The 18,791-nt window shown below is 35.1% G+C and overlaps 1 protein-coding gene across 1 annotated transcript in view; it reads left to right on the top strand.

Annotated features, from left to right (window-relative positions):
* LOC136043969 (ATP-binding cassette sub-family C member 4-like) overlaps window positions 1-18,791 on the top strand; it is a 164,559-nt gene that overhangs the window by 82,841 nt on the left and 62,927 nt on the right. Inside the window, exons 10-11 of the mRNA XM_065729052.1 lie at window positions 1,331-1,504; window positions 3,992-4,104. Coding sequence (XP_065585124.1) covers window positions 1,331-1,504; window positions 3,992-4,104 — 287 coding nt within the window. The remainder of the gene's footprint in view (window positions 1-1,330; window positions 1,505-3,991; window positions 4,105-18,791) is intronic.

The raw sequence follows: 18,791 nt of genomic DNA, 5'->3' as shown, positions 1-18,791 counted from the left end.
TCTTAATATCATCGGTGTCCCCAACTGAGCAAAAGTCAAGCATTGATATATTTAGAAACAACAAAGTCAACTCTTGTCTGTAATTTCTAAATGAATATGCTTTCACATCAATATTTTGGCTTTGTGAGCAATAAATGGCTGTTATTGCAATGTCATTAAAGAGACAGGGGGGGGATTCTGGCATGATAGTTAGAGAAATGATTTCATAATATTCAGATAAACCAGGGACTAAAACAATTTTGGAATTAAGATTATTCTTTATAAAAAGGAAATTCAAGATACCATTCCCTTTTTTCAGAATGGGTGACCTGGAGCTCAGAGCTGAATAAACTGAATATTTCGACAGAGGAAAGGATCTTGATCCGTGCTTCAGTAACAGCTACAATACTCGTTTGAAAACATACTTGTCTCAAACACACCTGCAAGAATGATCTCAGGACTCAAAATTACGCACAAAATAAGACAAAATGAAGAAAAATCCCCCAAAAATCTAACCCCCTTTTCAGAAGAAAAAGTGTTTCCGCACAGGTTTAGTTTTGTGCCCCTGAGCTTCTAGCAGCAGTAAATTTAAAAAAAGTTCATTCCTTAACTTGTATTTTCTAACAAATTGTCAAGCTAATTTTCTTCGTTATAGTTTGAACACGGAGTTCGAATCTGGGGAGGGAATTAAAGAAAATAGTGATGCAGTAGGAACTTCTTATTTACATGTCAAATGTAGCAGAACGTAAACTATGGGTATGGAGGCTTCAGAAAGCTGATCATTCTAAAGTGAAAATACAGAAGAAAAGCAGTGTTGTCTAATTCGACGTCAGACCTTTTTTGCCCATAATTATCAGTGGGATACTGCTCAGAAGCCTGAATATAACTAAAATCCAATCTAAGAAACTTACTTGAATTAACATTTCTTTGTGTAAAGAAGTTAAATAATTATCATTCCATTAAGTAAGATGTAACGAAAACTGAAATGAAAGTCAAGAGTGACATTTAAACTTATATTAAAACGTTGCTATGATTTATAGTACTTACAGGATAAAATATTTTTGGGAAAATTACTTGAATTAACCTATATTCACGACGGATTGGTTGGACATTGGAGTGGTGGATATCATTCAATTGGTTTTAAAACTGGTATTCACCAGTTAAACTGATTTTCACCAGTTTGAAATGGACAGAGTATACTATCTTCAAGTAGAAAGAATCAAAGATGGGAAGTTTTTTCATATCCCCTATTCGCCTGTTTCATTTTTCGATGATGAACTTTTGAATTGATATCTTTTATTTTTTACATCACAATGGTGAAAACGATCTCATCAAAGACTATACATTTTAGGGATCTTTGCTGCAGGCGGTTCTTGGAGAGTTACCTATTAATGACGGGAAAATAAGAGTGTCTGGAAAAGTTTCTTATGTTGGACAAGAACCTTGGGTATTTGGAGGGTCTATCCGCCAGAATATTTTGTTTGGTGCTGACTATGACAACAGCCGTTATAAACAAGTTATAAGGGTAAGTGATGATTAATCTAATTTTAGGTTTGAGAGCTGACATTATATATATATATATATATATATATATATATATATATATATATATATATATATATATATATAGATATATATATACTACTAACTACTACTAATAACTCACTGCAGCACCAAGCCGCCTGAGGCCAACACAGCTACGCACGCTCCTCCTCCAACCTAATCTATTTAAAGCCTCCCTCTTTACACCCTCCCAGGAAGTTCCCATTTCCTTTAAATCCTTATTTATGACATCCTCCCAACCAAGACAAGGACGACCTGCTTTCCGTGTAGCCCCAGACGGTTGGCCAAAAAGGACAATCTTCGGTAATCTGTCATCCTTCATCCGTAGAACGTGGCCTAGCCATCTCAACCTTTCTTTCATTATAGCCCCAGAAAGCGGGATTGAACCACACTTTTCGTACAACCTACTGTTTGAAATACGGTCAGTCAGCCGGGTATATATATATATATATATATATATATATATATATATATATATATATATATATATATATATATATATATATATATATATATATATATATATATATATATATATATATATATATGTGTGTGTGTGTGTGTGTGTGTGTGTATATATATGTATGTATATTAGTGTTCGTGTGTATATACCAGTGTTTGAATAAAATTTTGCAAACAGAGTAAAATTAATAAGGATTAAACCTGAACATTAGTATAAGACAAACACAAATAATGTAAACCGCACTCCCGTGGAGTATTTCTCTGCTTCCATTCTCGCGAGCTCGTATTGAACCATTCAATTTTTGAAGTTTCTAATTTTAATTCTACTCGAAAAACAAAATGGTAATATGCTTTAGCGCGTGAGATTAAAATGATGCTGTTTTTCGTTGGATGGAAGACGAAGAACATGAAAGTGGGTTCTGTCAAACCCTCTTAGAGCAAGCTTGAAACCACTGAAAGAAAACCTGTCTAAATCAATGCCTATCCTATCAAACAGACTGAAAATAACCATCACACACTAACATAAGACTCTGTTTATGTATCTTTCGTGGTCAAGTCCTATTTAACGGTATTTTTTATGTTTTTCAATATATTGCACTTAACGACGAAACTTAAGATAAACTGCTACTTTCTGAGCATGTATTCTTATCCGATTGGTCTATATGCATGTAACCAAAAAAATGGTTATAGTTGACATTTTATTTCAGAAACAAACTATTTTTTTGTTATGCATCTAAAAGTAAAGTTGCATCGACGGTTGCTTGGCATACATGTTTGTTATTGCATCTGTTCTTGTGCAATAATTTTATTGTTCTTTTATAAAAGCCGTTATCGTTTTACAACTCTAATGCTATAAAAACGCAGCCATTGATATTTTTTATCAGAAGCAATTACATAGAAGTGATTTAGTAGTTCTCAAAATATGGAGCTCATTTTGAGAAAAGTAGGCCTATCGTTTTAAATTTAATAAATAACTATAAAAATAGAGCAGCTATGAGTGTGTAACTGTTGAGCCTAGTTTTGTTGATACTAAAGGGGGATTGGAGGGAAGTTTCCAATATTCTTTTCAGGCTCTAGTATTAATTGTTTTAGTAATTTAGCCAATTTTGTACATTTCATTTTGATGCCTTGAAAGAGGAATTACCCCCCCCCTCCCAAAAAAATCATGGAATGGTAAATTATGCTCTTCAATCAATTTTCGATGAAAGGAGTCCCCAGTATTGATGAACTTCTCTTCCTTAGCAAGTGGGGCAAGAAAAATAAAAATATAGATGATACGTCACTGTCCACTTTCACTCAGTGCTCATTTTGTTCATAACGAACAGCTTAGTCATAATCTAAGCAATCAGTTTTTGTTTAATTTGTACACTTATCTTTTAATTTAAGCAGAACTATGTCAACAAAGAAAAAACATTATTTGCTATATTTGGACAAAATTGTAATAATATTTTGTCGTAAACATATATGTTACTTTGAATGTAAAATCAAATTGTTATTTGTTTCCTTAGATTATATTCTGGTTTTTGATTCTTACGTGTCCCTCCCCCATCCTGCATAAGATTTTCTTTGAGTCCTATGATAAAAGTTCATATTTTTTTTCCCTATTTTTTATTCCCACCATAATTGGTCTTATTCTTCACAATCTACTTATTTTGTATTTTTGTAGTTCCCCTCTCCCCTTTAGCAATGGATTTTTACATAAATGCTTGACTTTCGAAGTTAGTATTGTCATTCATGTTGCTATTTTTGTTGTTCTTATTGCTTAAGTTTTGCATTTCCATTTCGTATGCCTTGTTCGATTTTTGGCATTGATAAATGATTTCATAATATGTCGGTTAGTGTGTTAAATATTGCATTGAACTGTTTGCCAGTTTTACATTCTGTTTAAGAATGCTATTCTTACCGACGACTATTATTGATGCCAACTATCAATATAAATACTAATTCTTTCAAAATTACAGTTTACAAAAAGTTACTAACGTTTTAGGTGTGTGCCTTAGACAAAGACTTAAGTCGGCTTCCGTTTGGAGATATGACCCTAGTTGGAGACCAAGGTGTTGTGCTGAGTGGAGGACAAAAAGCCAGAGTCTCTCTTGCAAGGTAATTTTTAGCTACTTGTTGCTTAAGATGTGTTACTTCTATGTTGGTTCTCCAAAAATTATTTAGAAAACAAATCATGAAAAGTTGGTTTTTTTGAAGGGTAGTATCGGGCCTTCTATGAAGTTAGACTTGATTTTTTAAAGTTGGTCCCTTGTAAAAGGTCCTTTTTTTTCCACCTACACAAATATAACTTGTAAGCAACTATTGCCTACTCGAAATGGCATGTTTGTGGGGAGTGGGAGGTCTTTAAGATTTTCTCTTCTTGTATTTTTTTTATGTTTTTTTTTTTCTAATACTTACTTATACATTCCCATTTAGCTTGCTTGGTCTAGCCTTTTTGAAAGTTTGACCTAACCCTATCCGTCCGTTTGGACATTTTTGCAAACAGTTCCTGTTCCTTATATCCCATTTGAATTTTTTCCTCAGAAAAATGTCAAAACTAAAATCATCTATTTTCAGTATTTTTAGTTTTTTAATGAATAGAAGTTTTTCAATAATAGATGTGGAAGGCTTATTTTTTACTCTCCCCTTCCCCTCAAAGTTGATCCTGACAAAATGCCCGAAGATTATTTGATCGCTATCATGGATAAAACGTATTATCGAAAAGCCTAAAAGTTTTTGTTTGATTTCTAAATTTGCAGTGAGCAATGTTTTAGTCCCTAAATCAAATTGTAATATCGAATAAATAGAGCCCTCAAATGCTCTATTCTTAGCGTGTCAGTATAAAATAATTAGAAGGAGCTGTGTGCCTTCGTGTCTGTCTTATTGGTTAGACAATGGATGGAGCGCAATAGGAGAAAGCTTTAGTGAAGGAGGTGAATTTATGTACTTATCGAAAACAGTGGAGTAGATTCAGAGGAGACGGAGAAAGGTCACTTTCTTAACAGCTTCATTCGTGAAGATGAAGTTGGGGTGTTTGCGCAGAAATTTCGATCGGGAGATCGTCAGCTCCTTTTGTTTTCGATACATCGAAACTGTCAATCCATGCATTGGACCACTTTTCAATTTATAAAAGAACCTTGTCTAGGGTCAGGGGGCTTTGGGCTGGATCTCCATGTCTTGGAATGACAGTGTGTGCCGTGCTGTCATTGGCGAATCGGTATAGAGGCCTTGCAAATTAGCAGACTTAGTTGTGAATTTCATGGCGACACAAAATTACCATTTTAGAGATCATGCCAAAGCGATATGAAAAAATAAAGAAAGAATAAAAGCAAAAGGCTGGCCTCTAAAAAAAGACAAATATTTGTCATAAATAGTGTTCTATTAGGCTCTTCTATTGACTATCCCTTTATTTAAAATGCTCAGGAGTGTTTAAAGATAAAACATTTAAGCAAATCATATTGTTCTTAAAATTTTTTGATGAATTCAATAGGGGAAAAAAAAAATCGAATTTGTAGGCGTTATAATCGAGATTTTGGTAAATGAACACAGGACTCCATAACCGACAGTAATAAGGTGAACATATTATTTGATTCCTTTTTTATGTACTTTCTAAAGATAATAATGAGTACTATATAAGTGAAAGAAGTACTAGTCTTAACCGGGATGCTTTCTGTGTAGCTAGCATCTTATTGTCATGAAGTGTACAAGGAAAAGTAAGTAAGGTAATTTGTGAGTCTTGTGAGGTATTTTACTGATGCAATTAATTTTCAGTGATTAAAGCGGATCATTCAAGGCCATTCCTATTGCATCTATTTTACTTTTTTTGCGAAAACCTGGTTCGATTTGTTGTAATTAAAGAGTATGGTTGCCTTAGGTGCTCTTTGCCATAAAGGACGTTTGGTAAAAAAAATGGCTAAGAATTGGGCCTGTGGGCATCTATTGGTGATCTAACTTTATAAATGCTTAACTTTTATAATTTTACACAAAATACAAGGATGTGACTGTAGATTTAAACAAAAAAAATATTATTTTGGAGCTAAAATTCTTGTAATAAAAACAAGTCTAAAGTTCAACAGAGAAGTAGTCTTAAGTTTGCTTAGGTTGTCGAACCCCAGTACTTGTTTGGTTGCCTGCCATGATTAGCTTAAGCTTTAAACCAACTCAGTAGTAATTAGTCAGTCCAAGCGGTATAAAAACATGTGAGTGTAAAGGAAATTGTATATTTGTGGGGATGGTTTTTTAAAGGTAGCTTTAGCCTTGGGTATATCAGACAGTCTAGATCCTCATGTGATATTTTCAGCCAATCCTCTGCTAAGCCATCGTCAGCCGTGTTTGAATTTGAATTGCCAACCTAAAAAAAAAGATGAATAATTACACTTTTCTAAACTATCATTGTGAACTCGACATATTACAATTGTATAAAATTTGCCAAGTCATATTGCCTTTTTCTTTTTCAGATATATTCAAAAATCTGTTTTTGAATACAATTAGACGCTTATTAAATAATACATTTTGTAAATCAGTCATGAACTGTCTTTCAATTATCTCCTTAGAGTTTACGATTTCGTGTTAATGAATATGTAAACTGTTTTTTGGGCTACTGTGATTGTCTTGAAAGCCCTCATTTTAAATAATCTATTGTGTTTTAAATCATGTATAATTCATTAGTATTTGAAAGAAATTGTCCGGTAATTGTGTCTGATCCATTATGGTGCCTTTGAAATAAGTGCATAAAAGTACATTGGATGGCCCACCAACCGCTGAATGAGTGGGTACATGACCTTAAAGAGGCTCCAGAAAAGGACAAAATAGCAAAACCCCGAGATAAAAAAGGGGCATAGGTCTGCAAACCTTTCTCCATCCTTTTTACATGTCCGACTAGCTCATGCTGAATTTTGTAATCACAGAGTGTCTTCCGTTATTTTAGAATCAGTATCATCCGGAAATTATATTTAATTTTCTAAAAAATATAAATCTAGAACCTTAATTATGACTGAATTTCTTGGACAAATTTTTACTCGGATTTCGTTTCTTCTGGGTGGAGTTTCTGCGTTTTTCTAAGATTTTGGAAATTTTCTAATGTTTTTAACTTTTATTGGATTTTTCTAAATTTAACTTTACGCATTTAGTTAGAATAAACTTTGTAAATATCGTTTGTTCAGTGCTATGCTTACTAAGGACGAGGACTGCTCTTTACTTACTGTTTCTGGCACGCATAGACTGATATCAACGTAAAAGTCAACACGCAACATATATATATATATATATATATATATATATATATATATATATATATATATATATATATATATATATATATATATATATATAGTTGTTTGTTTGTGTGTCTGTCGACCTACGTCATGTTTGTGTGTCGACTGACGTCATGTTTTTCGACTGACGTCATTATAAGGATTGAGCTGTACGTCGTCATGAAGTTGTTCGTCGACTGACGTCATGTTTGTCAACTGATGAAATTACAGACCGGGACACAGGGACACAAATGACGACCAGGACACAGGGAATATAAATGACGACCGGGACACTCAAAGAGAAATTACACACTGGGACACCGGGACACTAATTTACGACCAGGACACAGGGGATATAAACGACGACCGGGACACAGGGACACAACTACAACGGGGACGCCGGGGGCACAGGGGGGATATATAAATGACGACCGGGACACAGGGAATGTTCGAAGAGAAATTACAGACCGGGACACCGGGACACAAATGACGATTATTATATTAGGGTGGAGCTTATTTTAAAAATTTTGGAAATATTATTTTCTTACCCCCCTAAGTTGTTCCATATCACCTGAAAACATTGTAGAAAAAGTTTGAGCCATTTATAATAATGTTTAGGGGTAGCTCAAGTACCTCAAAGATTAAGAAAAAAAGTAAAAAAGAAGGAAAAAGTAAAAAAGAAGGATTTCGAGCAACTTGTATTTTGCTTAAAAACACATAAACAAAATTGTTTAGTTCCTATTTATGGTTGACCGGATAGAGTCTGTTTCCTGCTATCGGGATAAGCTCTGCGGTGTTCATTGACAACTTGCAGCAGAACCAGACATAATTTAGCCGGCAATGCAAAATTTCCATCCTTCAGAGATGAACGTGTTCAGACTTGTTTGCTTTTGACCGGTTGCGCTTACTAGAGTCTCGGACACCAAGACTCAGTCTGGTGTAGTTTTTTGCTCGAGGCGATATTGTATCAGTTCTGTTTTGTTATCAGTGTTGTTTTTTCTACAATAATAAGCTAATTGTGTATTAACTTGTCTCAAGACAGTAGATTTCTATAACGTTAATGACTACTGAGCGTTAATTGACGAATTTGAATGTAACTGAGCCTATTCTTTTGTTGGAGAAGCAATGAGTTGAACAATTTTTGCTCTTTTTTCTAAAAAAAATTCACCCTACCTAAGTTCATGATTATAAATTCTGTTTTCTTTTTATTTCAGACCCAATTGAGACTGAAAATGTTAGCAAATGCAACTAGATCTCGAACGGAGTTATATCTCATTAGTAGCTCTGTGTCTGAATTAAGAGGTAGCAAGCTGCCTTCATTGCGAATGGCTCTTGGGTTCTTCCTTCATCTCCACCTTGAACTGAATGAGACCATTAGGCACTCGTCGGCTGCTGCTGTAACCGAACTAGCAAAGTTTTGGCGGAAAGCTCGAATTCCAATGAGAGATCATCAAAACTGTCAAACCAAGCTTGAGCAGGCATTTGAAGAATGGCGTCTTCTCAAGAAGAACAAAGCACGAAAGTCATCAACTCAACAGGCGAGAGAGGCGGCCTTCGTATCTAGGCTCGAGGATCTTTTTGACATCGCTCACGCCGATGCCCTGAACACGATGTCAATACAAGAAGACAAAGATTTCTTGTTAGAGCAGCGAGAAAAAGGGAGACAGGGGTCAATGGTTGGCGAAGATGAAACACTAGCTTGCAAGGAGAAAAGGGTGTCTGAGAGAGAGCAGCAAACACTTAAAAGACGACAGCAAACAAAGAACATACAACAGATAGAGGCTTCCACAGCCGAACTTACCACATCTATTTCAGAGATCAGCGCAGCAGAAGACGTTGACAGTGAGGGGGCTGTTGGAGGAAGCAGAACTCAAAAAAGAAAGAGGGGCCGAAAGCTGTAGTTACACCTGAACTAGCAGCAGCTCTTGATCGTACTAAAGTATCAGACCGCAAGGCTGTTTTTGTCATAGCAGAAACTGCCAAAAGCTTAGGAATGACTATTGACCAACTAGCTCTAAATAGAGATTCAGTTCGCCGACTCAGAGCAAAACATCGAATTCACAGTTCTGCAAGCATCAGAGCCAAGTTTCAGAGTGATGTTCCCTTCGTTGTCCACTGGGACGGCAAACTGATCCCCGACCTCATTGGAAAAGAGAAGGTTGATCGTCTGCCTGTTTTGGTTTCCGGAAAAGAAGTTTTCCAGCTACTCACAGTAGCCAAGCTTCCATCCGGAACAGGCGAGGCTCAGGCTTCTGCTGTCTTCGGAGCTATTGAAGACTGGGGCATACCCGGCAACATCCGAGCCATGTGTTTCGATACTACAAGCTCAAACACTGGCAGGATCTCTGGTGCTTGTGTTCTGTTGGAGCAGAAGCTAGGTAAGGAACTCTTGTCACTGGCTTGTAGACATCATATTATGGAGCTCGTCATTGGTGCTGCGTTTCGAGTGTGCATGGGATCGACATCTTCTCCTGAGGTTCCACTCTTCAAACGCTTCCAGGACTATTGGGGATTCATAGATACAGATAAATATGAAACAGGAATTGCAGCTGATGATGTGGCGCGTCTAGTGGATGACATCAAACAAAGTACCATCAATTTTGCTAACAAGCACCTTGAACAGAGCCAGCCGAGGGATGATTACAAGGAATTCCTGGAACTTGTGCTCATCTTTCTTGGTGCTACTCCTGCGAGAGGAGTACGATTCATGTCACCCGGAGCGATGCACCATGCCAGATGGATGAGCAAAGTGATATACAGTTTAAAGATCTGGATGTTCAAGGCTCAGTTTAGACTGACTCTCACAGAAGAAAGAGGTTTGCATGACGTGTGTGTGTTTGCAGTACGTGTGTACCTGAAAGCCTGGATCTCTGCACCTTTAGCCTCAGGTGCTCCGTACAGTGACCTACTACTGCTGAAGTCGCTGCTCGAGTACTCGTCCATCCATTTGGCAATCTCAAAGGCCACATCAAACAAGTTTTCCGGTAACTTGTGGTATTTGTCACCCGAACTCGTTGGCTTGGCTTTCTTCGACAGTCGCGTCAGTTCGTCGACGAAGAGACTGATGGTGAGTGCCATGCAGAGTGAAGACGACCAGGAACAGGAACATACCAAGCGTATCACCATTGATCTTGATTCAGCCAAGAATAAAAACCTGGAACATTTTGTTACAGCAAAGTCAGCAAAACTTTTTCAAATGATGGATCTTCCGGATGGATTTCTCACAGTTGATCCAGACTTGTGGGAAGATAGACACGACTACAAGCTAGCGTCAGAAACTGTGAGGTCACTCAAAGTCGTCAATAACCACGCTGAGCGAGGAGTGGCACTCATTCAAGAGTACAGCAGTTTTATAACCCAAGATGAGTCGCAGCTGCAATTTCTGCTGCAAGTTGTCAATGAACACCGCAGAGTTTATCCCGACAGCAGGAAGCAGACTCTGTCAGGTCAACCATAAATAGGAACTAAACAATTTTGTTTATATTTTTTTAAAGCAAAATACAAGTTGATCGAAATCCTTCTTTTTTTTCTTTTTTCTTAATCTTTGAGGTACTTGAGCTACCCCTAAACATTATTATAAATGGCTCAAACTTTTTCTACAATGTTTTCATGTGATATAGAACAACTTAGGGGGGTAAGAAAATAATATTTCCAAAATTTTTAATTTTAAAAATTTTTAATCGAAATCCTTCTTTTTTTTCTTTTTTCCTAATCTTTGAGGTACTTGAGCTACCCCTAAACATTATTATAAATGGCTCAAACTTTTTCTACAATGTTTTCATGTGATATGGAACAACTTAGGGGGGTAAGAAAATAATATTTCCAAAATTTTTAAAATAAGCTCCACCCTAATATATCTATATATATAAAAATAAGTTGTCTGTCTGTGGATGTGTGGATCAGGTGACGTCACCTGAAAAAACTGGATCAGGTGACGTCAAAACTGAAAAAACTAAAAAAAGGCAAAAACTACAAAAAAAACTAAAAACTAATAAAAAAAATAAAAAAGCTAAAAAACTAAAAAAACTATAAAGGTAAAAACCAATAAAAAACTAAAAAAAAAACTGAAAAAACTAAAAAAAGGCAAAAACTACAAAAAAAACTAAAAACTAATAAAAAAAGTAAAAAAGCTAAATACTAAAAAAACTAAAAAAAGGTAAAAACCAATAAAAAACTAAAAAAAAAAACTGAAAAAACTAAAAAAAGGCAAAAACTACAAAAAAAACTAAAAACTAATAAAAAAAGTAAAAAAGCTAAAAAACTAAAAAAACTAAAAAAACTAAAAAAAGGTAAAAAACTAAAAAAAATAAAAAATAAAAAAAAACTAAAAAAAAGGAAAAAACTGAAAAATAAGCTAAAATAAAGGTAAAAACCAATAAAAAACTAAAAAGAAAAAAAGGAAAAAACTAATAAATGACGACACTCAAAGAGAAAGCGACCAGGACAAAAGGAATGTTCGATTAGCAATCAACAAAGCACCGGGACACAGGGAGTATAAATGACGACCAGGACATAAGTAAAAAAAAAAACTATCTATATATATAAAAATAAGTTGTCTGTGGATCTGTGGATCGTGGATCAGGTGACGTCACCTGAAAAAACTGGATCAGGTGACGTCAAAACTGAAAAAACTAAAAAAAGGCAAAAACTACAAAAAAAACTAAAAACTAATAAAATAAATAAAAAAGCTAAAAAACTAAAAAAACTAAAAAAAGGCAAAAACTACAAAAAAAACTAAAAAACTAAAAAAACTAAAAAAAAGGCAAAAACTACAAAAAAACTAAAAACTAATAAAAAAAATAAAAAAGCTAAAAAACTAAAAAAACTAAAAAAACTAAAAAAACTAAAAACTAAAAAAAAACTAAGAAAAAGGAAAAAACTGAAAAATAAGCTAAAATAAAGGTAAAAACCAATAAAAAACTAAAAAAAAAACTGAAAAAACTAAAAAAGGGCAAAAACTACAAAAAAACTAAAAACTAATAAAAAAAAGTAAAAAAGCTAAAAAACTAAAAAAACTAAAAAAACTAAAAAAAGGTAAAAAACTAAAAAAAAATAAAAAATAAAAAAAAACTAAAAAAAAGGAAAAAACTGAAAAATAAGCTAACATAAAGGTAAAAACCAATAAAAAACTAAAAAGAAAAAAAGGAAAAAACTAAAAAAAATTTTCATCTAAAAACCTAAAAAAACTAAAAAAGGTAAAAACTAAAAGAACTAAAAAAGAAAAAAATAAATGACGACACTCAAAGAGAAAGCGACCAGGACAAAAGGAATGTTCGATTAGCAATCAACAAAGCACCGGGACACAGGGAGTATAAATGACGACCAGGACATAAGTAAAAAAAAAAATTAACAAAACTAAAAAGAAGGTAAAAACTACAAAAAAACTAAAAAGAAAAAAAAACTAAAAACTAATAAAAAAACTAAAAAATCTAAAAATCTAAATAAACTAAAAAAGAAAAAAAAAGGAAAAAAATAAAGGAGAAAAACAAAACTAAAAAACGAATGTATATACAGACCGGTACACCGGGATACAAATGACGACCGGGACACAGGGAATATAAATGACGACCGGGACACAGGGACACAACTACAACGGGGACACCGGGGGAAACAGGGGGATATAAATGACGACCGGGACAAAAAAACTAAAAAGAAAAAAAAACTAAAAACTAATAAAAAAACTAAAAAATCTAAAAATCTAAATAAGCTAAAAAAGAAAAAAAAGGAAAAAAATAAAGGAGAAAAACAAAACTAAAAAACGAATGTATATACAGACCGGGACACCGGGATACAAATGACGACCGGGACCCGGGACACAGGGAATATAAATGACGACCGGGACACAGGGACACAACTACAACGGGGACACCGGGGGAAACAGGGGGATGTAAATGACGACCGGGACACCGGGACAGGGAATGGTCGATTAGCAATCACCATCAACAAAGCTCAAGGGCAATCATTAGAATCATGAGGTATAGATCTGAATACAGATTGTTTTCCCATGGACCATTATATGTTGCATGTTCAAGAGTCGGTAAACCTGACAATCTATTTATATGCAAAGACAATGGGACAGCAAAGAATGTTGTATATTCGCAAGTTTTACGTAGTTAAAACCATATATATATATCTATCTATATTCACAGGTGGGACATAGGGACACAACTACAATGGCGCGTAACTATTATGGCGCGTAACGACTTACGCGCGCGGGGGGGCTTGGGGGGGCGCGAAGCGCCCCCACCAACTAGGTGTTGGGGTGGCGCGAAGCGCCACCCCAACAGCTAGTATATATATATATATATATATATATATATATATATATATATATATATATATATATATATATATATATATATATATAGATTGTCAGGTTTACCGACTCTTGAACATGCAACATATAATTGTCCATGGGAAAAACAATCCATATTCAGATCTATACCTCTTTATTCTAATTTATTCTTTTTACAACTTTTTTGGTTTTTACCTTTTTTAGCTTTTTTAGTTTTTTTTTCTTTTTTCTTTTTAGTTTTTTTTGTAGTTTTTATCTTTTTTAGTTTTTTTTTATTTTAATTTTTATTTATTCTAGTTTTCTTTTTCTCCTTTATTTTTCAGTTTTTTTCCTTTTCTTAGTTTTTTTCATTTTCAGTTTTAGTTTTTTTAATTTTTCGTTAGTTTTTAGTTTTTTTTCTTTTTAACTTTTTTTTTAGTTTTTTTTTGTAGTTTTTACCTTTTTTAGTTTTTTTTTCTTCTTTTGTATTAATGATAAAGCCAAGGTTCGAACCTGGAACCTCTCGGACCTAGAATCTGGAACATAACGCTTTACCAACTCAGCTACTTCGGCTTGAATACATTTACCTTTTTTATTTTTTTTTTATTTTAATTTTTTTAGTTTTCTTTTTCCCTTTATTTTTCAGTTTTTTTCCTTTTTTTAGTTTTTTTAGTTTTTTTTTATTAGTTCTTAGGATTTTTTTCCTTTTTATTTTTGTAGTTTTTACCTTTTTTTTAGTTTTTAGTTTTTTATCTTTTTTTAGTTTTTTTTTAGTTTTTACCTTTTTTAGTTTTTTTTCTTCTTTTGTATTAATGCTAAAGCCAAGGCTCTCACTGGAACCTCTCGGACCTAGAACCTGGAACATAACGCTTTACCAACTGAGCTACTTCGGCTTTAATACATTCGTTTTTGAATTGGTATATGATGAAATAATTCAGACGTCATATGCGGACAGTGACGTCACTCGACAGACAGACAGACAGACAGACAACTTATCTATATATATAAAAACCAGCTGTTGGGGTGGCGCTTCACGCCACCCCAACACCTAGTTGGTGGGAGCGCTTCGCGCCCCCCCCAAGCCCCCCCGCGCGCGTAAGTCGTTATGCGCCATATTAGTTACGCGCCATTGTAGTTGTGTCCATATGTCCCACCTGTGAAACTTGCGAATATACAACATTCTTTGCTGTCCCATTGTTAATCCGTATTCAGATCTATACCTCATGATTCTAATGATTGCCCTTGAGCTTTGTTGATGGTGATTGCTAATCGACCATTCCCTGTGTCGCCGTCGTCATTTATATATCCCCCTGTGCCCCCCGGCGTCCCCTTTGTAGTTGTGTCCCTGTGTCCCGGTCGTCATTTATATTCCCTTTGTCCCGGTCGTCATTTGTGTCCCGGTGTAACCAGTATGTGATTTTTTTTTGAGTGTCTCGGGCGTCATTTATATTCCTTGTGTCCCGGTGTCCCGGTCGTCATCTGTGTCCCGGTGTCCCGGTCTGTATATACATTCGTTTTTGAATTGGTCTTTTTTTAGTTTTTAGTTTTTTACCTTTTTTTAGTTTTTTTAGTTATACCTCATGATTCTAATGATTGCCCTTGAGCTTTGTTGATGGTGATTGCTAATCGAACATTCCCTGTGTCCCCGTCGTCATTTATATATCCCCCTGTGCCCCCGGGGTCCCCGTTGTAGTTGTGTCCCTGTGTCCCGGTCGTCATTTATATTCCCTGTGTCCCGGTCGTCATTTGGTGATTGCGTGATTGATGGTGTTTGCTAATCGAACATTCCTTGTGTCCCGGTCGCTTTCTCTTTGAGTGTCGTCATTTATATTCCCTATGTGCCGGTGTCCCGGTCGTCATTTGTGTCCCGATGTCCTGGTCTGTAATTTCGTCAGTCGAAAACATGACGTCAGTCGACAGACACACACACACACAGACAACTTATTTTTATATATATAGATAGATAAGTTGTCTGTGTGTGTGTGTCGAGTGACGTCATGTTGGTGTGTCGACTGACGTCATGTTTGTCGACTGACGTCATTATAAGGATTGAGCTGTATGCGTCATGAAGTTGTTTGTCGACTGACGTCATGTTTGTCAACTGATGAAATTACATATCGGGACACCGGGACACAAATGACGACCGGGACACAGGGAATTTAAATGACGACCGGGAACCTCAAAGAGAAATTACAGACTGGGACACCCGGACACAAATCACGACCGGTACCCAGGGAATATAAATGACGACCGGGACATAGGGACACAACTACAACGGGGACGCCGGGGGCACAGGCGGGATATGTAAATGACGACCGAGACACATGGATTGTTCGAATAAAAATTACAGACCGGGACACCGGGACACAAATGACGACCAGGACACCGGGACACAGGGAATATAAATGACGACCGGGACACTCAAAGAGAAATTACAAACTGGGACACCGGGACACAAATGACGACCGGTACACAGGGAATATAAATGACGACCGGGACACAGGGACACATCATTAGAATAATGAGGTATAGATCTGAATACGGATTGTTTTTCCCATGGACAATTATATGTTGCATGTTCAAGAGTCAGTAAACCTGACAATCTATTTATATGAAATATATATATATATATATATATATATATATATATATATATATATATATATATATATATATATATATATATATATATATATATATATATATATATATATATATATATATATATATATATATATATATATATATATATATATATATATATATATATATATATATATATATATATATATATATATATATATATATATATATCTATTCATTCACCGGTGGGACACAGGGACACAACTACAATGGCGCGTAACTAATATGGTGCTTAACGACTTACGCGCGCGCGGGGGCTTGGGGGGCGCGAAGCGCCCCACCAACTAGGTGTTGGGGTATTATTTATATATATAGATACTAGCTGTTGGTGGCGCTTCGCGCCACCCCAATACCTAGTTGGTGGGGGTGCAAAACTAAAAAAGCTAAAAAAACAGGTAAAACCAAAAAAAAAAACTAAAATGAAAAAAGGAAAAAAACAAAAAAATTATTTCAAAACTAAAAAAAAAACTTTTTTACCTTTTTTACTTTTTTAGAGAAATTACAGACTGGGACACCAGGAAACAAATGACGACCGGGACACAGGGAATACAAATGACCGGGACACAGGGACACAACTACAACGGGGACGCCGGGGTGCACAAGGGGATATATAAATGACGACGGGGACCCAGAGAATGTTCGATTAGCAATCACCATCAACAAAGCTCAAGGGCAATCATTAGAATCATGAGGTATAGATCTGAATACGGATTGTTTTTCCCATGGACAATTATATGTTGCATGTTCAAGAGTTGGTAAACCTGACAATCTATTTATATGCACAGACAATGGTACAGCGAAGAATGTTGCATATTCGCAAGTTTTACGTAGTTAAAAACATATATATATATATATATATTTATGCATATATATATGTATTTATGTATATATATATATATATATATATATATATATATATATATATATATATATATATATATATATATATATATATATATATATATATCTATCTATCTATCTATATTCACGGGTGGGACACAGGGACACAACTACAATGGTGCGTAACTAATATGGCGCGTAACGACTTATGCTCGCGGAGGGGGCTTGGGGGGGGGAGTGCCCCCACCAACTAGGTGATGTTCAAGAGTCGGTAAACCTGACAATCTATTTATATGTACAGACAATGGGACAGCAAAGAATGTTGTATATTCGCAAGTTTCACGTAGTTAAAAACATATTTATATATATATATATATATATATATATATATATATATATATATATATATATATATATATATATATATATATATATCTATCTATATTCACAGGTGGGACACAGGGACACAACTACAATGGCGCGTAACTAATATGGCACGTAACGACTTACGCGGGGGGGGGACGAAGCGCCCCCACCAACTAGGTGTTGGGGTGGCGCGAAGCGCCCCATTGTCTGTACATATAAATAGATTGTCAGGTTTACCATAATTGTCCATGGGAAAAACAATCCGTATTCAGATCTATACCTCATTATTCTAATGACTGCCCTTGAGCTTTGTTGATGGTGATTGCTAATCAAACATTCATTGTGTCCCCATTGTTATTTATATATCCCCCCTGTGCCCCCTGGCGTCCCCGTTGTAGTTGTGTCCCTGTGTCCCAGTCGTGTCCCGATGTATAGATCTGTCCCAGTGTCCCAGTCGTGTCCCGAGGTATAGATCTGAATACGGATTGTTTTTCCCATGGACAATTATATGTTGCATGTCCAAGAGTCGGTAAACCTGACAATCTATTTATATGCACAGACAATGGGACAGCGAAGAATGTTGTATATTCGCAAGTTTTACGTAGTTAAAAACATATATATATATATATATATATATATATATATATATATATATATATATATATATATATATATATATATATATATATATATATATATATATCACAGATGGGACACAGGGACACAACTACAATGGCGCGTAACTAATATGGCGTGTAACGACTTACGCGCGCGAGGGAGGGGCTTGAGGGGCGCAAAGTGCCCCCACCAACTAGGTGTTGGAGAGCTAGTATATATATCATGAAAAGAGAAATCACCAATGCAACAGCACAAACACATAAAAAAAAGAAAAAAAAGAGAGACGTAAGGAGAAAAGGAAGACTGTTTTCCTAAATTAGTGACTAATATAGACCAGCACTTGAATGAGGCCTTAACCCTACTCATCCATACAATCACAATATATATATATATATATATATATATATATATATATATATATATATATATATATATATATGTTTGTATTTTTTCTCGAAAACGGTTGCCTAATTTTTTGGAAAAATTGGTATCTTGGGATATTCTCGCATAAAAGAAAAGCAATCTGAATAGGTCAGAAGTCTGAGAAAATTCGTTAAGAGCCTTAAGTTTGGTTTTTGTAAATGACATCATGTACTATGTTAGTACATCAGATAAGCATTTCTTACGACATTGTATAAGCATTTTCTTATATGATGACATGCATAGCATAAATAAAATTGTTGAGTTTCCAACGCATCAGTTATTTATATAAAATAATGTTTGTTTGAAGGCCCAAAAAAAAAACGAAAATTTGCACCATCAATTGCGACAACACCAATAGGGACAGCTAAAGCAAAGGCCATTGTTAATTG

This window comes from Artemia franciscana, chromosome 2, assembly GCF_032884065.1.
Source record: "Artemia franciscana chromosome 2, ASM3288406v1, whole genome shotgun sequence".
In the NCBI taxonomy this organism is placed as follows: domain Eukaryota; kingdom Metazoa; phylum Arthropoda; class Branchiopoda; order Anostraca; family Artemiidae; genus Artemia; species Artemia franciscana.
Note: the sequence above shows the minus strand (reverse complement) of the source record. Positions and strands in the feature narration are given on the sequence as shown.